This window comes from Chelon labrosus (genome assembly GCF_963514085.1).
Source record: "Chelon labrosus genome assembly, chromosome: 5".
Classification (NCBI taxonomy): domain Eukaryota; kingdom Metazoa; phylum Chordata; class Actinopteri; order Mugiliformes; family Mugilidae; genus Chelon; species Chelon labrosus.
The window spans coordinates 19,980,663-20,006,384 of NC_140341.1; the positions used below are offsets into that span (position 1 = coordinate 19,980,663).

The window sequence follows — 25,722 nt, forward strand, 5'->3', positions numbered from 1 at the left end:
AAAATTAAATAAAATGATTATATTAGATTTTAGTTATTATAATCAGGCATTGTGTATTATAGCCAGGACATATGTGGTGTAATAAATCAAATTAACAATGACCAACCCTGAGTAGTAAAACATCAATAAAGTAAAATCCACCTACACATACATAATTAGTACAAGTGGTGCTATAAAAAAGTACTAAATAAACATGGTGTGTATTGACATTATTGAACGTTGTTGAGTTCTGATGTTTTAATGGCATTAAACGTATTACTACGCTGTTTATATTGGTTTTACAGCAAATTAAAATGTCAACCGTCACGAAAGGAGGACGACCGAATTCTACGTCACCAACGTAGTCATGGCAACCGTCGCAGATCACTTCCGTAAAATATTTGGCGGGAGATGTAAGAAGTCAGGAAGTAAGTTTTACCAGGCTTGTTTTGTAGTTCTGACAAAAACACAGAGGGTCGAGGAAACAAACAATATTTCTAAGAATGGGTGACAATGCCTCAGTGCAGACAGAGGACTGGAAGAACACTAAAGAGGCGGTTGCAAACTTTCGACGACTGCTGCTTTGTTCCAAATGGTAAGTTAACGTTAACTGTGTCAGACTATATTGGGTTTGTTATGAAACGCCACAAGCAGACGATTCGAGCATGCATAGCTCGCTTTAGCATACGTAATTTAAACACCTGGGATAAACTAGTGATAGGACAGGCTAGACTAATTGATTATTTGGAGGTTCGTGCGTTGTAGTCATTTTAACATGACTTTTGTAGTCAATTTGCAGTAAAGCTAAGTCTTAGTAAAAACGCAATGCCACCTCTTGCTAGCTTTCCAGTGCTAACTAGCTTCTTGGTGAATGGTGTTTGCTTTTATTCCAGTTGAGCGAATAAGAGCTTTACTGGCAGCTCATCCGTAATCAGTGCAGGTGTGTTATGGTTGGATGAAACGCATGAAAGCCGTGAGCAAAAATGACAAAGGAGGGCAATGCAACACTATATCATGTAATATGGTGAAAAATTAGGAGTATAGTGTACAGTATACTACATCACTGATATTTCACACATAATCCAAAAAATGCTTCCCAGTGATGTACTAATGCAAATTATGGTTTGAGTGGTTGTGTGGTGGGTAGGTTGATTGAGTGCTTTTGTATATGGCAAGATGTTAAGTTTACATACATATATACACACCACAGCCAGGACTCTGAAGACAATGAAAAGAATCCGTATTACCCCCAATGTCTGGGTTTGTCACTTAGCTACAGCAGCACATATTCCAAAAAACTGCAGATGCTCGTTGTGTTACAGGTGACCATGTCTATTCTAAACACTTGCCGAAATCTCTTGCCTCTTTTTCTTCCACCAGCTCCAGTTTAATGAATGAACCCGTGTGTCTTGGAATGTGCGAGCATATGCTGTGCAGGTAATGCAACCTTGGTGTATTCTGCTGTGATATGCTCATTGCCAGTAGACCTGTATCATGGTGGGGAGTGTTAGATGTCAAACACAGATGTTTACATAATCATGATTCTAGCAAGGGTGGCTCAATTCCATTTGGGTGTGCTACTGCCAAGATTGTGGAACTGTGCATGCAGGGTTACCTACAGAGCATACTGGCACACCTAAATGGTGTTTAAAGCTTTTTCTCGTTGTGACTACTCAAAACTGCAGTGTCAGTGGTTCAAAGCAATTTCTTCCTACTTTTCATAAGTGAATGGTCTCAGAAAGAGGATCAATAACATCCCTGTATGTCTTCTAACTAAACTGTGAAGTGTACTAAGATATCTTTATTGCTCAGGGCCTGTGCTGGCTCTCGGGCAGGAGATGGCTGCGTGGTGTGTCACAGTCCTGCGTGGGTGAAGGACATCCAAATCAACAGGCAGCTCAGCAGCATCATACAGCTCTTCAGTGGTTTGGAGTCCTTGCTCGGTCCCATAAAACAACCAGGTAGATGGGAGTTATGTGTGTAGCAGCTTGAAAACATAATTAACAACTTATCTCCCCAAATCCGCGTGTCTCATTTGTTATCTTTCTCACCACGCTCATTTCCCCACAACCCCTTCTATCAGCTGTTGACTGAAATGTTTAAACATTTTCCTCCCCTCATCTAATCTCTGAATGACAGCATTAGTGGCTTGTCCCTGTGGTTTATTCTATTTATCGCCCTTACACCATCCAGGTAATGACAGTAATTATGTGATGCAATTAACCACATTAGAGTTTAGTTTTCAAGTAGATCTGAGCTTTGACAGAGAACTTTGAGGAAACTTTCTAAGCCATGTAGTTAAATATGAACAGATCTGCCAGTTGCTGCTGAAACCTAAATAACAAATAGCTAAGGGTATAGGAAATTTATTGGGCACTTATCTATTTGTGTCAAATTTTAGTGTTAATAGTTGGTTATGCATAGTATAGTGTGGTCTTGTCTTTTAATTTCAAAGGCTAAAGGAAAGTTGACAGCTTTTTTCTTTGTTTTTTACATATGTTATTGCAGACTCTGTCACAGAGATTGAAACACAGCCTCAGAGTCCTATCTTGAAACACAAGAAGAACTTCAAGATATGGTTCAGTCCCCGCAGCCGCAAGGTACGCTGCACTGCCCAGAGTCCTTCAGACGGCACCGTAGCGTGCACCAGGTTTTCTGGAAAAACAGCTGCGACGCAGCAAGACACCCTTCCTGCACAACATCAGGACCTGTCGATTTTCAATTTTGCCTCGTCCTCCCAAGACTCTGGCTCTTCTTCTCAGAGATGCAGCAATGAAAACGAAAACCGAAAGAAGAAGGCTACTAAGAAAATTGCTTGCAGTAGGAGGGCCGTAGTGCAAGGAGCTGCAAGGAACACACGTAAAAAGACCAAGGAAAATATAAAGAACAAGAGGCTCCAAGCCGCAAACCAGCAGTGGGGAACTGCAGAGGAGGTACATGCCTCATCGGAAAAGGAGCAGCCTTGTGCTGACGGGGCAAGAAGGTCCAGAAAAAGGGTTTCTTTCCTAAGCCCTGCTGTCACATCTGACGAGCCTCAACCTGAAGTGCCACAGGGGAGTACTAATGAACTCAGTCCAGCTAGGAGCACAATGAGAGAAAATCTCTCAGGAGGCAGTATCACTGTACAGAATAACCAAACCCAGCCCAGTCAGAGCATGTCCAACAGTGTTGTTCAGCATGACAAACTGTCTGCAAATGACCCCAACCCAAGTGACAGTCCCGGAAAAACGCAGGACAACATGACTTCCCCAGAGCATTCCTCAAAAAGATCCAGAGAGGGGGAGAAAAACTGCACCTTGGAAAACACACCAAAAAGACCAAGGACATCTCCTGGCAGAATGAGAAAAATATATGGTCCGATGTCTCCAGCTGTCCTTAACCCTCCCTCTTTGACTAGCCCCAGGTGTAATAAAATCCATGAAAACTCTAGAGAAGGGGAAAGACTCAGCCCCTCTGTCCGTGCCATTGCATCACCAGAAAGCCGCAGAAAATCCCCTTCTACTCCTGGCGCATTTGTTGGACGCGCCAGCCCAGGAAGCCCTGCAGTTATGAAGAGAAACCACAAGGGAGAGACCCTACTGCATCTAGCTGCAATAAAGGTGGAGAGGTTTCTGAATAATTCACCCTATTTACTTCACTCCATTTTCTGTTACATTCTAGAAATGCAAATTTTTTCCGCAGTAGACTGGCAGCATTAAAATACGGTCAACAAATAAAATATGCATCATTTTCAACAACAACACAAGCCAAAGCATTTGTGCACTAAATTCCAAATAAATGTATGTTTTATTTAAGTTATAAACAAATATACATTTGATGAATCAGAATTGAACACAACAAAATTATGAATAATGTTATTCAATAAATAAAAAACTAAAATAATAATGCTGAGGTGCAAACTCAGCTTTTCATGTTCCTTATTTTGCATTGTGTTGTTTGCCCCAAATATAATTAAATATCTTCTTTTTTGTTTTGGGGGGGAAAAAAAGAGTATTCAGATGATAACACAGCCAAGTTCCCAGTCTGTTGAGAATAAACCGTCTTTACAATAATCCTTGTAAACATAGTCGTAATCCCCCTCCGGATCCCAGACAAGGTAATCAATGGCCTACTGCGGAGTCTGATTGATAAACCGTAGGGCTTTGGCTTGCTCAGATCAGCAGCTGTGTTTGAAGGCTTGCATTTACAGGTCTGCTATTCTGACCTCAGGTTTGTTGTTCTTTCTGGCCCCTGCAGGGAGATGCAGAGGCTGTCAAAGAACTGTTGGACCAAGGGGCAGACCCCAACCTGAAGGACAATGCTGGGTGGACACCTCTGGTTAGTAATATATTTGAAAGCTGTATTTGTTTTGTGGAAAAACTCTCTGCGACAAAATATTTCAACCAACAAAACACACCAATCTTTCATGTATAATAATTTTTCTACACTATCAGTTTTCTTTCCTATGATGAAAGAGATTGTTTCTTGTCAATAATATCATCGATTGATGGTTTTACCCACACTTTGACTGCAAAACATATCCCACACAGGTTTTCGTAAACACTGTACATCTCTTATTGTTGTAACATTTACTCAAAATACGTACATTTAACATTTATTGTCATCTCTGGTACATCAACATTAATGGCTACAGTGCATTTTGTTGTTGAGACACATTAAGCATGCAAGCTACCAAGGTTTCACGTTTTTTTTTCTGTTATTTGTGCTATTTTTTATTTATTTTTTGCTTTAACAGATCTGCAGCCAACAGCAGCTTTTAGTCTTTTGGTTATCCCTTTTTAATTAAACAAGCTGTATTCATATAAATATATACCATAGCTACAAAGACTCTACTTTGACTCTGGATAAGCTGATAAATCACTTTGGAAATCAAGGCCTTTTAATCCTGTGAGTTCATTATTGTAAGTACTGCCAGTGTTTTATGTATAATGACTTCCCTAAAATATGCAGGCCTTTGCTCTTTTAACAATTAAGTTGCATCCACATGGTAAGTTGGAACAGCCTTCACTACAGCCTGAGTACTTTTCTATTCTTTGAGACCTAGTGCGTGGGTGTTTGCATCCATCTGTAGTGCAGCACTCCTTGTGGCTACTAGCTGTCAAGATGCTCCGCTGAAACTTGAGTTAATTTAAAAAAAAAAAAGAAAAAAAAAAGACAGTTTGCAGCTGATCTTTGAAATTGCTACCAATAAACTCGAAATATTCATATTTGTCTGCTTGTATGTGTTTGGGAAGACTGGGAGCTGTCTGACTTGGCATGCTACCATCATCTACACCTCCCTGGTGTGTGTTTTTCCTGTACTTTAAGCTCCATTTTAGTGTGTCCTCTACAAATCCATGGATTTTGGTTCCTAACTGAGCAAAGTAAACATTTGTCTGTTGCAGATGGTCAGCACGAAAACAATTACCAAGAATCCCAGCATTAAGTGGGACATGCCACAAACAAGCTTACAGCTTAGATTAACAAAAATAATATAAAACAAAACAAAACATCTATTTAATATATGCTAGTTTATCTAGCGGGGCAGCACAGTGGCGAGGTGGTTAGCACTGATGCCTCACAGCGAGAAGGTCCCGGGTTCGAACTGCATCGGAGTTTGCACGTTCTCCCTGTGTCTGCGTGGGTTCTCTCCGGGTACTCCAGCTTCCTCCCACCATCCAAAGACATGCTCATTAGGTTAACTGGTGCTTCTAAATTGGCCGTAGGTGTGCGTGTGAGTGTGAATGATTGTCTGTCTCTCTGTGTTGGCCCTGCAATAGACTGGCGACCTGTCCAGGGTGTACCCCGCCTCTCGCCCGATGACAGCTGGGATAGGCTCCAGCAGACCCCCGCAACCCCCGGCACAGAAGATGAATGAATAATTTATTTAGCAAATACATGTTTTTCACGCAGTAGCTGGGAAGCAATAACTCCAGTCTTTTGCACAACAGCGTAGACTACTTGACCCAAATGAAACAAAAGTATACTTTTAAATAGAATTCTTTGCTGTGAATTTATTTAAAGCAGCACATGCAGGTGTTGCAGTGTATCTAAAATGTGTTCCCAAATAAAGCTCTCGCCCAGAACTTTCACTTAATCAAATTAATTTTTGGTTCAAGTTGCAAGCGGAGTTGCAAATCACACTTTTATTAAGCAGCGTCACAATTCATGTTCATTTTGGAAAGTAAAAAAGTAGAGCAGGAAACAAGTATGTGTTTTCCTCAGATGATAGAACTCAGAGTTATTTTGTACTACCTGACTGACTCCCTCATATTAAAGCATAAGGGGTACAAAACTGGAACAAACATGTTACTATTCAAATGATCAAATTCACATGTCCTCATTGATGTATCTCCTGATTTTCTGTTTCAGCATGAAGCATGTAACCTGGGTCACCTGGCTGTTGTGGAAGTGTTGGTCTCAAGGGGAGCGCTGCTGAACACACCTGGCTATGAAAACGACTCTCCACTTCATGACGCTGTGAGGAATGGACATTCAGCCATTGTAAAACTGCTACTGAAGCTCGGCGCTTCGCAGAATGTACTGTAAGTAGTTTTAAGCGTTTCTTTTTTTCTTTCATTTAATGTATTAATTTTTACAGAAGAGATGCAGGCGTCCCATTGTACCTTTTTGTCTTGTGTACTGCACTGCAGTCATGCCGTTGCTTTATAAAGGGTTGCTGTCAGACAAATCGGCAAAGTGACTCACCACCTGACCTGATTACTGTAGACTTAAACAGGTCTAAAACCTAGGATTATAATGACTGCATTCACCGTTTAATTTTAACAGGTTATCGCTTTGTATAAAGGCTCCACATGGTGAGTGTACTACCATGTGTAAGTAAAGTAACCTTGAATCTGACAGTACAGCTTTTACAGCATTATATGCTAACCAAGAGACAGACAAGTGTCTCATAAGTATTTGTGGGGTTGAATTTCAATTATATTTCTTTGTGAGATCTTTTCGATGTTTTTAATTCTCCATATACATATCAGACATAACATTATGACCTCTTTCCTAATATTGTGTAGGACTCATCAGAATGGACATGGGCCTTCTGAGGGTGTCCTGTGGTGTCTGGCAACAGAATGTTTTTAGTGGGGGCCTTTGGGTCCTATGGGTTGAGAGGAGGGGCCTCTCTGGATCAGGCTTGTTCCAGTGCATCCCACAGACACTTGATCAGTTTGGGATCGAGGGAATTTGGAGGCCAAGTCAACACCTTGTTCTGTTTCTCATGGTTTTTTGAGTTGTTCCTAAACTGTTTTTGTGTGTGTGCCCATGTCAGGCTACATCCTGCTGGGGATGGCTGCTGCCATCAAGGAGTGTCATTGCTATGGGGTGGGGGTTCCTGGTCTGGTCTAGGTGGGTGGCACATGTCTAACATCCGCATGAATACCAGGTCCAAAAGTTTCCCAGGAGAACATTGTATTGTTACAAGATGGTCAATGTTATTCACTTCTCCTGTCCTCCTGTGGTTTAAATGTTGTGGCTGATCAGTATATACAGGAACTGGGCAGAATATTACACATTTCAAATGAATAAGACAGAATAAAAAAAAATAAAAAATCTAAAATGTTAATATTTATTGCACGTCTATAGTATTTCTTTGCATTACATCATAGAAGTGCTTCTGTTGCTCTGGACCACAGCTTCATTTTCACATCTATAATAAACTGTGGCTGTTTCTGAGTCATTGTACCAGCCATTTAGCCTTTTGTAATTAAAGACAGGTTGTGAGTTAGTGCACTCCGTAGGTGGACAGACTGATGCTGCTTACTTGCTGGTCAGTCATTTCTTGCTGTATCAGCATTTCTGGCCCATAGAAACAGGGTAGATTTCATTGTCAATAAAGAGGGAAAGAATGTTGGGTAATCATTATGATGAGTAGAGTGGTTGATCAGGATCAGTATGTTGGTCAGTTTGTGTTCATTTAATACCTGTCGTCCTTTGTCTGCTTTGTCGGTTCAATCAAATTCGTTTCATTTCTCTGATGTCTCTGGATTGCAGAGTCTTACATTTCCTCCTCCTAACCTTGCGAGCGTTAAAAAAAAAAAAAAAAAAAAAAAAGAGGCGGCGTTTGGGACAGTCTGTCAGAACTCTGCAAGATGAACGCAATCCTTGTCCTAGCTTCTATCCAAACCATGCACAATCACACATACAAGAGGCAAAATAAGACACCTGCCAATGCAATCCCTAATGGAATGACTGGCACAGAGCTCGGCTTTGGAAGTACAGATTTTGCACATCTACAGTCTACTTCCTTGACTGGCCTGGCAGATATCTGGCAGATATCTAGCAGATATGGATGAAAATAGAGAGGCAAACTCTGAGTGAGTAGTATAAATCTGTTTAATACAATCAACCATTCACTGTTATGTCACAACAGGTTTAAGCACATTCTGAGACGGTTGCTCTGTCTACAAGTGCAGGACATTTGAGGAGCCATGAAAGGTGCTTACTGGTAAACAAACATTTTAGTTGACAATGCACTACTGAAATGTATTTCTGTTAATGAGATTTGGGAAACAAGGCATACAATGTATTTGAACTGGCTGGTGGCTCAGTCCTGACTGAAGTGCCTGAGCAATGACTGTCCTAACCCCAAAAAACTGAATCCATACAGACCTTTACAAACATCGCTGGTGTGCCTCGTACTAACATGCTAATCCACTACACTGGATTGGTATACTACATACATACAGAATCAGATGGCAAACAAGCAATCACAGAGGTCAAATCTTGGCAGTTACTTACTACATCCAATATTGAATAATACAAAATTGTATGTGGTAGTTCATAAATGCATTGTATGTAACAAGCATCCCTTTTTTTTCCAGATACTAGTGAGATTTCATTGGTTTCAGCAACTTGACTTCATTAATGGCTCCCTGTGGGTTTTTCACCACATCTGCAATATCTAATGAGTCTCGCCACACTCCTGACCCTTTGTTTATTCTTGTGCACTCAAATAAGGACGCATGTGCACAAGCATGACAATACATTTTTTGCTTATGGTTCACGCCATTCATAGTTAGGTGCCAAGATCTGCAGCTATGCGCCAACAAAGACACTCAAGGAGACTAAGCAAGTAAACAAAGCAGATTGCAAAATGTTTAAAAATTTCAAGGATACACACAGTGTATTTTTGTGAGTAAGACTTGGTGTAAACAGACACCTTTCTTGTTTACAAGCAATCCTCACAGGCCACCTTTCAGATAACGTGGGCATAACAACTTTCTGTCATTTCTGGTTTCTTCCCATCTTTGAAATGTACTCCATATTGTATACTGTCTGGGCTGCAGTTTCATTTTCTTGTCAAAACAAAGCACATTGCTCTGATGATTTGTGGCTCTTGTACACTGGACTGCTTTTATTTTCAGTCGCAAAGTTTGAAATATGTTTAGTGCTTTTAATAAGGGTATTGTAAAGAGCGTCACAGAAACTGTTGCTTCTGTTTGTAGTTTGTATCATAATTCTGTTCTTTTCAGACATAGTCCAGATGTCCTGTCAGCTGGTGGGTCGTGATAAGATATTGAATACAATTTTGAATCCTACATTCCGTATTATAAGTGTAATAATGTGAGGATAAAATGTGTAGAAGTGGCCCAGTACAAATAGTGTCTGTTGAAGTATGTATTAAGAAACAATTGGCAGAATAAAAAGCTGTTATTATCATCAGTGTTGGTGGTTATGTTAGGGTTATGAAAGAAGAGATGATGAGTTGTAGAAAGGCTAAGAATGGCATAAGCTATGAAGTGATGAAGGCATGCAACACTTTGTATGTATTTTGTGTTCAGCTCAAAATTAAAGCCCACTAGAACCACCACCGCCTTCCTCCCACTTGTGTGCTTTAGCAGAGGCCTGTGGGAGAGTGTTTGTGACTTTACCTCCTGCTCAGCCTTTTCTACATTTTTCTTAGACATTCGTTTCACATGCTGCTGCTTAAACCTGCTTGTGTGTGCGCATATGTATAAGTGTCACGGACACTTTATGTTTGTTTGTATTTGTGTGTATGGGGCTGGGGGTATGAATCCAAATGAAATATTTTATGGACCAGTGGACCTATTAATTGTCCCCCAGGTGTTATCTTTGCTGACGCCTAATCTTTCAGAGACGACCTGCTGGGCTTGGTTCTTCTCTCCGTCTCTTCTCCTCCTCCTCCTGTGTATTTCTTCATTCCTTTCATCTCTCCCTCTTTCCTCAAGGTGACCTCTGGTTTCTTGCAGCTCTCTTAAACGTAAAGATACACAATAAAAAGTTATTTCTTTGTTGTTCATGATGTGGGAGACGGTTGCATTTTCATTACCTTTGAGTATCTGAGTACAATAGTGCATTTGAGATGGTGCTAAGGCTCTTTTATACACATGTAACGGAGTGTACTAAGGTTCACACAGTTCAAATGAATCTGTAAAGATTATGTGGTCTTCTTGTCAGATCAGTGTATGCAAATATAATAAAGAGAGCTTAAGTTCAAAATAGCGATTAGTAGAGCACAGATTTCAACCTCATATCAAACAATTATGCTCCAACAAGATCGGCTCACATGGTTGCACAGTTTCACTGAATAAGCACGGTGTGATGTTGCAAGACTCTTTACTTAGAGCTCTGCAATTACAAATATTGAATTTTAGTGTCCTGCTTCGTCAGTGATAGAACAAATAGGATCAGTTTCAATGTTTGTGATGGATTGATAACATAGCTAGTGCTAGTTGTAAAGAATGGGAAGAAAGGGATACAACTGGAAAATACACACTGGCCAGAACAGTGTTCTCTTTAACATTATGGCATGGTAAAAGACATTATTTTCTTCATCTAATACATCAAAATATTAGATGCTTGTTCTACTGCGGTCATGGCCTTTGAAACCAGATTTAAAAAAAAAAAACACTGCTCAAAGACAGACAGCTAGCTAAATCACTTCTGAAATATCTGACAGAAAGTAATATCCTCTTATTGTACAGCTTGACTTACCATTTTATTTATTTATGTAAATTAGTTTGATCCCACCCTGTTTTATTGTAGCTGTTCCCGTATGAAGTGTCTTTGCTTGGCATTTGTCAGCTTGTCACCTTTTTTGCAGCACTCTGTGATTTGTCTTTGAAAATTGTGCCCAGAAAATAAGATTCCTCTCTTCTGCATTAATGCTGACATGATTTTGTTAAACTGGAATGTTGTATGGTAAAATGAAATTGTGGAAACCAAAACCAGTTTTTGAAAGTTTTTGCATATTTCTTACTTTTCTTGCTTTAAATGCTTAAATTAATAAATAACTACTTCTTCATATGACATGTTTCAAATCAAGTTGCTTTAAATATCAAAACATCTGCATCAAAATGCATTGACACAGGAACTGCATTGTCTATGCATAAATTAGAAATACAACTGCTCACCTGAAAAGGTAAAATTCTCGTCTTGGGTCCATAGTGAGTCTGTGATTCAGAAGACTGTATTCCAAGTTGTTACCCCAATTTTAGATCGTGTATGTGTATTCTTTGGCTCCTGGTGTTTAAATATCTGTCTCTGTTTTTTTTTTTTTTTTTTTAAATTGTGTTGTGTCATATTTCTCGGTTTAAATATGTGGCCACCAGATGGTCTGGTGCTGCAAATGCATAAATACACAAGTGTGTGCGTACTGTGAGGCGCTGACACACTTTCAAATTTACCTCTCTACAGTAATCTGTTTGGAAAGCGGCCTGCAGATTATGCAGCGAGTCTGGAGATGCTGGAGATTTTCCGAGAAGCGTCAGAAGGAGCTCAAAATGCTGATTCTCATCCATCTCATAGCCCCTCAGCTAATCTCTGTGTGGTAGGTCTACATGAATATGCATTAAAACTTGAGTACTGATATTCTGCCATTACAGGCTGACACATTCCTAAACTTTGTTTTTATGTTCAGTCTCAGGTTAGTGACTGCATGAGGAGGGATCAGATTGTGGTGTTTCTGGGCAGCAAGCTGTCACCACCACAACAGCATCAGCTGGCCAACCTGGGAGCGCTACTGGGAGGAAGGATGGCGGACACCTTTTCTGGCGCAGGTAGTGTTTGTGTTATTCCGATACCACCTCCTCTGGGAGCTTTTACTTCTTTAATGTTCCCATCTAAGCCCCCGGGATAGTAGCTGCATATGATTGCTTTTTAATGTTATTAGTGATGATCTCTCTGCAACACCACAAATTAACAGCAACTACCAGGCCACTCCCTGCCAAATACACTGACAGGTAATCAAAAGGTGTATTGGGGAGTATACACATGGGACGATACTAGCAGAGATGTGGCGATATGGAATTTAATGAAATTCAGCAAGTTGTAGTGATGACGGCAAAAAAATCTTTGGCGAAGCAAAGTGGGTGTCTACCGAATTGATCTAATCTCACTAATCTCAATTTCTGAGGCCATATGGAAGGGACTGATACAGTTTACTTTAAAGGGACGCTGTCCTTCACTTTGGTTCCTACTTCAAAATTCACCATGCTGAGTCTGGAGCATCGAGTGAACCTAGATGGAGCTGAGACAGCAGCAGTGTTGACGTATTTTCCTTTTCAAAGAAAGCAGAGAGTGCAAGAACAAATACCAATATTTCAATGGTCTGCTTATTTCAGACAGAAATATTTCGGATGGGAAATATACAAGAGGGTCACTCGAGAAACCAGAGCAGAAAGTTGATCAGTAACTAACAACCAGAGCATGGAAGAAATGGGCAACAAGTGATTTGCTTTGTATGTGGCAAAACAATTAATGGGTTCTGTAGGCATGAGTCCCTTGCCCAGGCCCTGTTATTTCTTTTTGAAGATTTGACTGTACACTACTTCCACCTCCTAAAGATAAGATTTTTATTTCAAATGGTCCTGTCCAACAGAGCCTAGCTTTATAGGCACTACTATCTAACACCCGTTTGTATTGTAAAAGCCAACAGTGGGTGCTTGAGCGTTATCACACATGAAAGTTCAACAGTAACTAACAAGTGCTTTTAGAGCGGGATACATCACTGTGATATAGCTGCTCCTTCACTGTTGCATAGTAATGACTGGAAGAACACCAGAGAGCAGAAGTAATTGAAATCATTCCTCATAAAATGTTTGGAGGTACTGCCAAAGTGATGAATACATAATAATGAAAAGCAGAGGTTTTGCTCACAACTCTCCCTTCTCTGGCCAGTGGGGTGAAAGTTGTTGCTTACAGAAAATGCTCTTTATATTTAGAAGTGAAACTTACAAATCGACAGTCAGTGCACACAGCAGGAAGGTTTTGCCCTAGAGATATAATTATGTTCATTTTGCACTTGTCAACTGTGTTCTGTTGTTGAAAGAAGAGGCAATAAGGTTGTATTTAAATTTTAATTAAACCATAATTAAATGTCCCTGTCTTTTATACTATAAGCTACTGTGTGGCTTTTTGTTTTGTTGACATTTTTGACAGGTATTCAATAACCTTACCCGATCATCCACTCAAACTGAAGAACATGCGCTACATTTAACCAATGAACTAGGAATCAAAACCGTAATCAGTCTTCCTCTGCATCACATAACATCAGCTTTTCTATTTAAAGTGCAGTTACACTGTGTCATCCTGTTACAAAATGGTTTTATCCAAATATACAGTTTTAAAACAAAGTAGTTGTACACATTAACCGGTTTGTCAGTATATGTCTACTTCTAACATAGGGAAATACTATATTGTAGTGTTTTTCAGGCAGCCACAACATGAAATATACTAACAGGAGAAGTGAATAACATTGATCATCTTGTGACAATACAATATTCTGCTGGGAAACCATTCTGCTACCCCAATAGCTGTCCCAAACAGGACAAAATGAGCTGCCATATCACAAAAATATGCTTCAAAGAATATGGAAAATATTTCAAGGTGTTGACCTGACCTCCAAACTCCCCAGATCCTAAACTGTTCAAACATCAGGGCCCTCCCCTCACCCAATCGAACCCAAAGGATCCCACTACCACCGTCCTAGTACCTGACATCTCAGGACACCTTCAGAAGGCCTGTATCAGTTCCTCAATGAGTCATAACAGTTTTTATCTACAAAATATTCTGCAGGTGTTTTTTGATTGGTGCTGATTGTTGTAGTTAATTATGATGTTCCAAATGGCAACATTGGAAGAAAGAGTAAAAAGCCAGCTGTCAAATAACAGCAAAAGGAGAGCTGATGTGAAGGAATTTCAAACCCAGACTCTCTATGTATCTGGTCAATCTCAGCATCAAGAGGGTCTTCAGAACTGTTGTACCGTCCGTCAGGCTGTACTGCTGAAGTATAACCTCACTTTAGTTTGCATGGAGTTTCTCTTGTTGAAAGATGGAAGTATCCAGGTACATGAGAAGATGTGTTGCGTTAAAAATATATCATATATATACGCAGTACTGTATATATCACATATTTTACATTGGATGCAGTGCTCTGCTGTCTCATATCGGATTTGATTAAATGCAACAAAAGCATTAAGAGTTAAATCAAAGATGTCATTCTTTGATTTTGTTTCAAAGGTTAGGTTAGATTAGGTAGCTGAGATGAGCTTATCGGTTAGGTCACAGAGGTGTGGTCTACTGTATACAAATTATGTGAAAGAACAAAAAAGAAATCCTAACAACTTAAATATTTGTATACAAAGACTTTTGATTATCCAGTAAGTTTTTCATTACAATTTTATTTAACATGTACCTTTCTCACAACTACAAATGCCTAGTGTCTTACCATGATCTTTGGCGACATATAACTCCTGTTGGCAGCATCTGGTAAACTGCCTCACCCCAGATATGTTTTTTGTGTTTTTCTATTTGACACAGAAAGCCAATGACGTATCTCACTTATGCAGGGAGAAAAATCTAATTACATTTTTTTTTGTTTTTGAGTCTTTAATGCCTAAATGTCCCAACTATGGAATAGAGACTTTAAGTCTTCATGTTGACAAGGTGTTAGTTTGCGAGGAGGCCAAGAACAGAACAAAGTTACTTGTGTATATGTTGCAGGACTACTTTACAAATACCTTTTCAATTTGGCTTTTGTCCGTGTCTGCTTCCTTCTTCCAGTGAGCCATGTTGTGGTGCCAGAAGGACAAATGCCCACCACCTACTCTACCCTCCTGGGTGTCCTTGCTGGCTGCTGGGTTGTCAGATACAGCTGTAAGTATGGAGCGAGCTGTCTACTGGAACTGTTCTCTGTAAATTGTGTTGTTTGATGTCATGTTAAATGCTGCTGTAGGAACCTGGATAACTTCCTACTGCAGTAACACAGAAGCAGATTTCGTTCAGCCTCTTTTACTGAGTACGTAAGTGTTTCTAAAACGGTTGTTAATAAGTAGTCTCATTCATTAATGAGGCATATTAGTCATTACCTTATTGTTTAGTCTATTACTTGAGTGCTCTCTCGACCCTGGAATAACTAGATAGATAGATAGATAGATAGATAGATAGATAGATTGGCAAATGCATAACTACATACATTTGTACAGTATAAACACAATTCATCACTGCAACAATAAATAGTTGTTTTATTACTTTTTACTCAAAAAAGTTTCAGACAGCAGTTTTGTGCTGCAGAGCCAAAAGGAATTAGACATTTGCAGCAGTTTTATACTTGATACCCATCTATTTTTATGGTCATTCAGGGGTGTTGTAACCATAGTAACGATATTTCTGTCTGCATTTGAAGTTGCAGCTACTGTAGTTAGGAGACTTTTGGCATAGTAAAAGGCAAGTATGAAAAATCTAATGGGTAAATATTGGAGTCTTTGAACCATAGTGCAGAACAAATGGATTGAGCTGCACTAGCTGCACAGAGTTACTTTATGGGTTTTGGGCTTCTTGTTGAATCCAAGAGAACATTTTACCTGCCACTGTGGAACAATTTTCAGCTACTATGCAGTTTGCTACTTTGACATCCGAACCTGATCGGAAAAATTAAAACTTATTTATTAATTGGATGTTATTCAGTAACGACTACTGAAAATATGTCTATTTATTGCTGTGCTATCTAGTCCTACTAAGGTTTTGGCTTTAATTCCTGTTCAGTAGTCTGAGACATGTACTTTTGACATTCATACTCTCTCCTCTGCAAGCTTTCAGGTGAATTCAAGTCCTGTCTTTGCAATAGGAACTTCTAAATCCAGTTCTTTTTAATTAATGCAGAAGATGCACTGTCCTGGGAAGCATTCAAAGAACATTTCAACGGGCAGTTTTTACATCAATTGTTTATGAATGCTGTTGTCTGTACGCACACCTGCTTACATGTCTGACAGCCAAATAGAGTGGGTGGTTGACTAGGGGATGTAATCTGGGAATCAATGAGCCTCAAGGCTTCAATATTGCTTCGATGAAAAGATGGCTAATTTACTTTTTCTGTTTGGGTTTTGCCAAGATGAATACTTAGCAACATTTTTGCTATTCTCCGCCAGTCTCCCTGGCATCTTTGAACCATGTCAACAAGCAGATATTCAGAAGAAGTCGGCTTCAGGGAAAGTAAAAAGAGACTTGCTGTCAAAGAATTTTCTGGCACCTTGGTGTGCCCTTGACTGCTGTATTCGTCAATAGCATCACCTTACTGTGTGTGTATGTGTGTGTTGTTAGAGTACAATATCTTGCATGCTTGTCTCTGTCTCTGCCAGTAAGCCAGTTCAACTTTGAGTGTGTGTGCTTGTGTCACTGTAAGATATTGTGTGTTTGGACCACATTCAGCACCTCCCATTCGCCTTTCTCCACGCAGGCTGAGCACTTGACACAGCTTGTCTCCCTTGTGACAATCACTGTGGCATCCTATCTGTGTGTCCTTGTGTATGCGTGGGGGTGCACATAGGCAGCTGAGTTCTCACTGTCACCTGCCTTTGTATGGCATTGCTGTCAACTAGGTCAAGCCCTAACTTGCCTCTTAATCAGCTATATTTCATCGCATTGCTTTTTCCCAGGAAAAGCAGCTTCTGTGTTCCATTCCAGCTAAAAGCCTTATTTAAGCTTTCATTTAAGAGCAAAAGATTACAGGTGAAATCCCAGACTTGTTTGTTTTATCTTCTAGAATGATGATGAGATGAGATGATGGATATTAATCAGTGTTTAAACTACTGTCAGCACATATTTAATCTAGCTTAGACTTTAAATTGAAGCCTGGGCGAAACAAACCAATTAGCTCGCTGATTAACATCCTGATCTTGTTTGTTTAACCTATGCATGAACAAAAATGGAAAAATTACAATATACCCAGTCACAATGAGTGCCTGTAATCTTGTTGTCTCTGTGAGGTCGCCAGTTTGGTATCATTGCACCTGCAGAGAAACCAAAACATGCTCGCCAGCTGCATCTGGAAGCCCATGCTGTAGCTGGAGATGCTACACAGATCTACATTTTCACGTTTTCTTTTATTTGTTAAACCAGACACTCTGGCTAAACAACATACCCTAACCCATACTCAGCCAGTCAGATTGTTTTTTACTGCCTAAACTGCCTAAATTGTGTGTTGTTTTTTTTCTTAGTCTTGTCCTCATAATAAGACCAAAGTCCAGTTGGTCTCATGGATAATCAAAAGATTGCGTTAATCTTGCTGCTCAGGACTCAGGAAAGGAGGGGCTTGAGGTGTTTTCTAGTTTCTTTGTCAACATCATTAGCAAATAATGACTCCTCTGCACTCTGAGGCATCGTCTGGAGCAATTAACCCTAGCGTCTTCACTCTTCTCTGTCCAAGTCGCTGACAGGGACCCCGTGAAAGAAAGCTGCTATTAATGGGGATGAAGAAATGTAATTACCCTCCAACCCATGCACTGGTGACTGTGTGTATGTATGTTCTGTTTCTGGTCAGAGTGCCGCATTGTGACAAGGTGTATATATATATATATACACACACACCCACACACGCACACACACACACCCACACACATTTACCCTAATCTGTTCATGTCACCATACATCACAAGTGGAAGACTAAGCAGCAGCTTATGAGGGAGGGATTGCCATTACAAAATGTTGTAAATGCATCCGTAGAATGGTTCACATTTTTTTGTGGTTGAAGTTGTTTAAGTGTCAGAGTGTGTGTGCGTGTGTGTGTGTGTGTGTGTGTGTGTGTGTGTGTGTGTGTGTTTTTAATCAATATAGGTATTCAGGACTTATGCTCAGGTATATTTCAAATGCTGCATACTGTTTTTTTTTTTTTTTTTTTTAGCAAGCTTTCCAACTCCAAGTCTAGTTTCATTATATTTAGATGTGCCATTTGATTTTTGAACATACCCCTGACATGATACTTATGCTGATAGAATGCTTACTGAGAGCAGCAGCGCTGTGATCTGTGCCATGTTCAGAAGCATATTTTATCTCTGACAGTGAGGGGGTCATTAAAATGTGCATTTTCCCCTTACATGCCTTTACTTTAAAAAGTTAAAACTTTTCTCTCGCTTGAGATGTTTTTCTTAAGGATTTAGAACAAAGCTGCCTCTCCAACTCAGAAAATGCCGGGATGCCTGCTGTCACACAGTTCCAAATTGACTCTGTAAAACCTCAAGGGACAGAGAAAAAGTGACAACACTCAAATTCTGCTTAATACTAACAAGAGTTGCATCATTAACTCCATCATGCTGTGGGCATCTTTCTCTGTCAACAAATGCAGCTTTGCCAATACTTGAGATCTTCCAGCTCGGGATAAAACCGGCATGAGCTTTGTCATCCCCCCCGTTCGCAATTGGCTTGTCACACTCTTTCAAGTCAACATAATTAGCTGTAGCTTTAATTTGCTTTGTTCTCTTTCTTTGATGCCAGGGGTGGAGGCATGTCTGCAGGCGGGGAAGTGGATGCCTGAAGCTGAGCATGAAGCAGGAGAAGGCCCCCAGCGCAGTCGCATCAACAGATGTAGCTTGGTAAACAAAAAGCATGCAAAGATATTAAACTGATGAATATAGGTTGTCTAGGCATTCTGTCCTTGGGACACATTTGTTTTTCCGGCCGACAGTGGCACATGACTGTTCACTTTTTTGTGTTTTGACTACGACACACATGGTGGTAGGCTATGAGAAAGCAATGGACAGATGCTGCAGCTGTGTCACAACAACAACTGCTCCAAAGCCAGAATGTCTAATTTTTTCCAAATATCTTTCGACTCCCCTCTCCTTGTGGCTCTTCCTTGCCTCTTCCTCTTGAATCTCAGGTAGGAGAGACAATGACGGTACAGAAAGTCTGACCGTGTGTGATCAGTTGTTTTTGACTCCAGCATATCAATAGAAACAGCTTACCACATCTCTTAATTTCTGATCAATCCAAATCAGATTGAAAGACTTATTCGCCCTCTTTGTTATGCCTCTATTTTTTTGATCGTGCTGCCAAAGACAGACAGATACAGAAAACACAAAGGTTCAGAAAGGCAGCAGCTCCAAACAAAGATAAAATTACGGAGAAATGGCTTCAAAAACAACATGATTGCTGTACAGTGGCCAAGTCAGAATCATGACCTCTGTCCAAACAAGACATTGTGGCTGGGCTTGAAATTTACTGCTCACTCACAAATCGCCATGAAACTTGACAGGGCCGTTTTAGAGAAAATAGGGACACTGCACTGTCTAGATGTGCAGCCGATACAAACATAACACACCTTTGAGGATGCACTTGCTGCTAAAAGGTGTCATAGTATACCTAATTTAGATTGATTTGGGCAAATGTGATTACAGTATAACGTTAAAGAGTATTCTTCTGTTGATTAATGTAATACCTTGACTTTCGATTATGTACTGTGACTAAGTGGAGTTATACAAAACGTTGACTAGCTATTACATCTCTTGGTTATGTACATGTTTGTTCCCTTAAGAATAGGGACACTGAGAAGATTAAGAATCAGAGTAATATGCAGCATATTGTGTTGATGACTTTTAGTAGGTTCGTTTCTTCTGTTTTCTTCCTTCTGAAGCAGAAAGAAAAAAAAAATCACTCTTGCAGAACAATAATACCATCAATCATATCAAATGAAGTACACACACAAGGAAAAGTGAAATCCGCCCAAAGTATAGTCAAAGAACCTTCTTATTTGAAACTCTTGAGAGAGCTAATTTACTTCCCACAACAGTGGAGTTCATTGATGCTTTGAATAGAACAGTCTCCAGTGGCCTAATTCACTGCTGCTTTAAACAGCAATGCTAAGTGATTCAGAGTTTGACTGGAGAACGATGCTTATAAAAATGTATTCTGCCCCTGCAGCAATGAAGTACAAAGAAATATAAAGAATCCGCTCCTGCCTAGATTTTTGAGGTGCAAAGAAAATGATTCTGCGTTTAACTTTATCACAAACAAAAGAGGAGACTTTAACGATTTTGCCACTAAGTGATTTACATGTTTTAATGAAGGAAGATGACAAGTAACTAGTCTTCCCAGCTGGGCTTCAGTGTGAACCAAGGAGCTCACTCACCAAGTTCTCAGTGATGCATACATTTCCATTTTTTTTTTCTTTTTTTTCTGTAGCTTCCACCACTCTTCGATGGCTGTTTCTTCTTTCTCCTTGGCTCCTTCAAGGCGCCGACCAAAGACGAGCTCACCAAGCTGCTACGTGAAGGAGGAGGTCAACTCCTGAGCCGGCAGCCCAAGCCAGACAGCGATGTGACACAAACCCTGAGTGCAGCAGCTTACCATGCCCTGCAAGGCTCTGACCAGGCCCTCTGCACCCAGTACATCATCTTTGACCCCCAGGGGCCTTACAAGCCTGCTGTGGTTAGACGAGGTAAGGTGTGGTCAGCTCCTTCCACCTGGCTCATAGACTGCATCGCAGCCTTCTCCCTCCTCCCTGTGCCGGACCCCCAAATATCGGTCTAACTGTTTCTTTTTTCTATATTGAACAATAATTTGGCATCAAGATTTCACTTACCCCGAAGTATGGTGATAATGGGTTTTTAAATCTCTGGGGATTAAGTTGATTGTTAACAGAAATCACATCGAAAAATAAAACAATAATGTCATTTAGTTTTAATGCTCTGTGCTTAAAGTCTAAAATTAAAGTGTCTATCTGCACGTCTGTTTTTTGTATACAGCAACAATCATTAGCTGGTCGCTGAAGGGGTCACAAGATATCATGACATGATTATTTGTACAAGAAACCAGAGAAAATAAAGTCTTGCTCCACATATTTGTGTTTTATCATGGGACACTTTTTTCCTAGACATTGCTGTTTTGTATAGGGTTGGGTAGTTTTAACTTCCTTGATCTATAAAAATTACTTGAATGAATTTGGTGGAACTGTTGCTTACTGCTAGCCCAGTGGTAAGCATTTATAACTCAGTACTAAATAATTTTAGGGGGTTACACGTTTGGAAGCCACAGGTAGGAACCATTAATTATTAGTAGGAACCTACTTGGATTGTTAAGTGCTTGCAATATTGTGTTACATGGAGATAACTAGACACAGCAAAGTAACAGTTTGCTCTCATGTCTTATACAGTAACTTCATGCTGCTGATTTAGGTTGAAGTTTTCCCCATCTTTGCAGCTTAAAAGAACACCATCCATCTGTTCATTCTCTGCCACTTCCCCAAGTTTAAGGGTCAAGGTAGCTTCAGGCTAGACAAGATATCCACTCTTGCCCTATTGATGTCTTTTAGCTCTTCCTAGGGAAACTCACATAGTATAAAATCCTTCCAACTTTTTCTGGATTGCCACTGAGTTTAACTGGCCCGGAAGACATCCACAGGGAAGATCATCAGGAACAATTCTAATGAGACGCTCCAAACCACTTTAACTGACTGACCTTTTAATGTGAAAGAACAGCCGTTCCACTCCAGATTCTCACCCAACTTACTCCACAAATGAAACTGATGACTGTGGGTGATGGTTGGAAATTTGACTGACTTAAATTGGATTGAATTGGACTGCAATTTTCTCCCTCTTCACAACAACACTCAAAACAACATTGATGCAACAACCTCCCGTCTGTTGATCATCGGCTTATTTTGAGCACTTTCATCTGTTGATCCAAATTTCTAGTTCATTTGGGGTTTAATTCTGTGTCATATGTTTGTCACAGTGAGATCAATTTGTTGTCTGCTGCAATATCTATTGAGTGCCTTTAGAGTGGAATTACATTCTATGAAATGCATGGGTTTACAGGAAAAGATAATTACCTAATTGAGAATGTCTGTTTGACACAGAATGAGACAGTAGGTCCCTGAAGAAGACTGATAGAAATTCAATATTAAATATAGAACAGGAAAACAACACTATTAATTGTTCCGTCACAGTGCTGCCACTTGGCTGTGAAGACAAGACAAACTTTTGCAGGTATGTGTGCTTTAAGCGGCCTTCTACTGGCCATCTCCCAAGATGCCATTTTCAGTGGGATTAGTCAGGGATGCACCTAATTGCTATTGATTGCTATGTGCTGCATAAAATTGCTTCCCTTTTCTTGTCCATGGTGGGAGGTGGGAGAAGGCAATTAGCAATGTGGACGAGATAGAAGCCCGGACTGCCTTGTAATGAAATGGAATGGAGAAATGAACCTGTGAGTAATGCCCTTGAACTCAGTGAGCATTACAAAACCATTAAGCACTCGTATCTTCTTATTTTTCCTCTCACAACCACGAGCCAAGAAAATATTGTACCTTTATTTGTTCTAAAATGCTCCGTTTATAGACCCATTTTTATGGTATTTTATTGTGTCCTGGTTCAGCGTAGGGTTTGTTGCTTCTTGTTATCACAGAGCACATGGCTGAATTTAAGGAGGTTTGTAGAGCAGCATCCTGAGTCAGACTTGACCCTGCAAAATGCTGTGCTTTTCACAGTAAAGAACGGCACATTTTCAAGCCGCTAATGGTGTGTTTTCATGCCATTCTGGTGTACAGAAACCTCTCCTGTGTAAACGAAAAGGATTACCATAAAAAAGAAATCCACACTCTCTTTTGCTGAATAACACTTCTTTTCAAGTCTATTTAACAAAATATTTTTGTCTTGATGAATAATACACATTTACTTATTTATCTCTTTTTCTTTTTTTCTTTTTTTTTTTTTACTCCACCTCATGTTTCAGAATACACATTATACGTTTGAAGATATTTACATATGAACATCATGTGGCGCACCAAGGGTTGTTTATTTAAAATTTGGACCCTATATTGTACAGTTTAGGCTGAACATGTGCAAGCATGAATTCATATACAATCGAAGTTGCTCTTGATTTTAAACATAAATTCATATTTGTTGTTGAAATCATTCTGTCCCATATTTGAGCCACATATAAACACTCCCTTGGTGCTCCCCAAAATAATACAATTGATTGTATAATAACAGTGTTTTTCTCTTCCATTACCAGATAGTACTCTGTGTTGGTTTTCAGGCACACTTTATGTAACAGTTTAGTTGCTGAAATAAAAACAAAAACAGAAGGGGAAAAACAATCTTTCATAGTTTCCAGCTACAGTAAGTCGGTGTCTCATGGAAATAGCAAATGGTGTACCTTTACAAAATGCCCATGTACAAGCCTTGGGTTTGAATGATGGAAGGACAGATGGGGTCATTTGACATTCACAAACATAAAGACTCAAGTTTTCTTGGCAGAAAATGAACAAAGACAGACTGTGCAGCTGATCTGTCCTTGAAACTGAGCAGCTTCATGTATTTGCAAGGAGAAAAGTAATGTTCCTCTGAATTGCCTGGGCAGAAGCGCTGAGATGCACACAGTGAAGTACAGTGAATGTGTGCTCCCTTAGTGCCTCTTGTGTTTTCATAAATGACACACATAACCATCTAATATATGTTAATGTATATGGTTTCATATCCCTTTTGCTTATTTCTCAATGAGAGCTGTAATTTCCTGTTAAAGGAATGAAGTAGCACTGTATGTGCTGAGCAACATATGCGCCACTACAGTCCTACTGCTTGCCTGCTTCCGATTTGCTGCAGTGAAATAAAATCCTTCCACGGTTTTCTTTTACTCTACTTCTGAATTTGAATGTATGATTTGTTGTTTGTTTTCACATCTCGCTGTTTTAACTTACTGTTGACAACCACTTTGCTCTCTGCAATCCCTCTTTCACACTAAAAAAAAAATGAGCAGCCACGGCTCGGAGAATACCGTATGAGAACGGGTACAGTGAGTTACTGTGTCACATTGCTGCTAGTATCTAATTTCTTGGCGCTAAATTCTGCCTGCCATTTTTGTTGCTTCTCTTTTGACTCCTATCAAACGGCACGGTGTGTTTTTAGTGCCGTCTGTAGATTCAGTTCTGCATTTTTTAGCTGTTATTGATCTGTACTTGTCCATATACTCCTATTCACTCTGAAGGCTGTTTCTGGAATGTTGTAGGATAAAACAATAGTAAATAGTTTTGGATAATACACAACCATTGTGCAGAGAAGTGAAACAAACAACCACTTAAAGCAGTCCGGGCTGTTCGTTCAGTATGTTGAATGCCAAAGGCCATTCTTTATGAATTTTATCTGGAACAGTAGCAATAAGGCATCTGTGGTGGCAGCAATGCCTTTGAGCCAGTCAACTGCTGCAGTCACTCCAGTTTTTCTCTTTTGCTACCCCCTAAAGTAATTCCATTTTTTTTGGGAGAGGGGTGGTGTACGCGTATAGGCTGAATAATTATGCGGCATTTAAAGTAATTAAGATGAATGACGCTCATTTAATAATTCTAAAATGTCCTGAGCACTGAAGCTGTGACTGATAAACCACTGTGTCAGTTTTGTTTTATGAGCCTGCAGACCTCATGCCAGATAGATGAGGTCTGTCTTTTCTCACTGAAAGATACTTAATCACTGTAGCTTAATGATGACAATGACCCAAGCTTCATTGTTGCACCCAACTTCACCCATAGTGTTTTTATTCTGCAATTTCTCCAACGCCCACGTGCTGCAGGTTTGCAGCCGACTTTGCAGACTATGAGATTCTTCCAGAATTAGTTTTAGTGCCTTTTAAGGTAATACACATCTTTAGTCATTGGTCTTTATCCTATGTTCATTTCTGTCTCATTACAGAGTGCTGGGAGCTGCTATTAAGCAGCCCATCCATCACCGCCCAGGAATAGGGTCTAAAAGGTTAACGGGAACGGATTTTCTGGAAATGGAAAAAATTCTAGTGATGAATGGCACGAGCGTACGGAAATTCACCTTTAAATTAATGGCTAGTATTTATCATCTCAAAAACATTGTGTTTTGGGCCCTGGTTGGGTGCTTTTTCTTCCAAACTGGACTACTTGAGGACCACTCTGGTCTGAAAAAATGTCAAAGCCATACATTAGCTTGTCTCAATGTTATAGGACCGGCTATAGCTATACCGCATTGGCTGAGCTATTGTAACATAGCCAGGAGGAGAGGGCCTGAGAATCTATCACATAATTTATAGAAGTGGTATAATGGAACAGCTTTGTATCTCAGCAAGCCTTAGGTGCAGAGTGAAACTGGATGAATGACATACTTATGTATGCTCACATGGACAGTATGCTTGTGAATGCAGTTTAAAAGCATTGAGACATATGCAAACTCCCTCCTTTTGTCTGCTGGTTCTTGTGGAATGTGCCCAGCATGCAGGCTGCTCCAGCGCCAAGCATCCAGCTGGATGATTTATCACAGAATACTCCTTGATTAAGGAAAATTAAAGCAGGCTGCTCTTGGCTTGCTAATTGCTTTGATAACAAGTTCAAGCAATTAGTTAGTGTGAATATTTTGGAGAATATGGACTTCTAAGAGAAAACAATGAAACCAATTGAGCCGGAAAGTGTTGCCAAAAGTTGTTCTTTTGATGCAGTAGTTCTTTCACTTTCTCTCCTCATAGTTCTGCCTACCACCCTACAGTCACAACTGGTACTTC

General features: G+C 39.9%; 1 protein-coding gene across 1 annotated transcript; it reads left to right on the forward strand.

The window, feature by feature from the left end:
- Positions 1-56: 56 nt before the first annotated feature.
- bard1 (BRCA1 associated RING domain 1) lies at positions 57-22,139 on the forward strand. The gene is made up of 11 exons (XM_084544599.1): positions 57-574; positions 1,360-1,416; positions 1,792-1,940; positions 2,488-3,578; positions 4,216-4,296; positions 6,331-6,503; positions 11,632-11,764; positions 11,855-11,993; positions 14,998-15,090; positions 18,703-18,800; positions 20,389-22,139. Exons 1-11 carry the CDS (start codon positions 483-485, stop codon positions 20,734-20,736), a joined length of 2,454 nt encoding a protein of 817 aa, XP_084400725.1. The 5' UTR covers positions 57-482; the 3' UTR covers positions 20,737-22,139.
- The last annotated feature ends 3,583 nt before the right edge of the window (positions 22,140-25,722 follow it).

What these genes read in the sequence shown, in the direction of transcription:
- bard1 (XM_084544599.1), top strand. Translation starts at nt 483, where the DNA reads ATGGGTGACAATGCCTCAGTGCAGACAGAGGACTGGAAGAACACTAAA. An exon ending in TGCATCTAGCTGCAATAAAG is followed by an intron (nt 3,579 to 4,215) that starts GTGGAGAGGTTT and finishes TGGCCCCTGCAG; the next exon opens with GGAGATGCAGAGGCTGTCAA. An exon ending in GGACACCTTTTCTGGCGCAG is followed by an intron (nt 11,994 to 14,997) that starts GTAGTGTTTGTG and finishes TCCTTCTTCCAG; the next exon opens with TGAGCCATGTTGTGGTGCCA.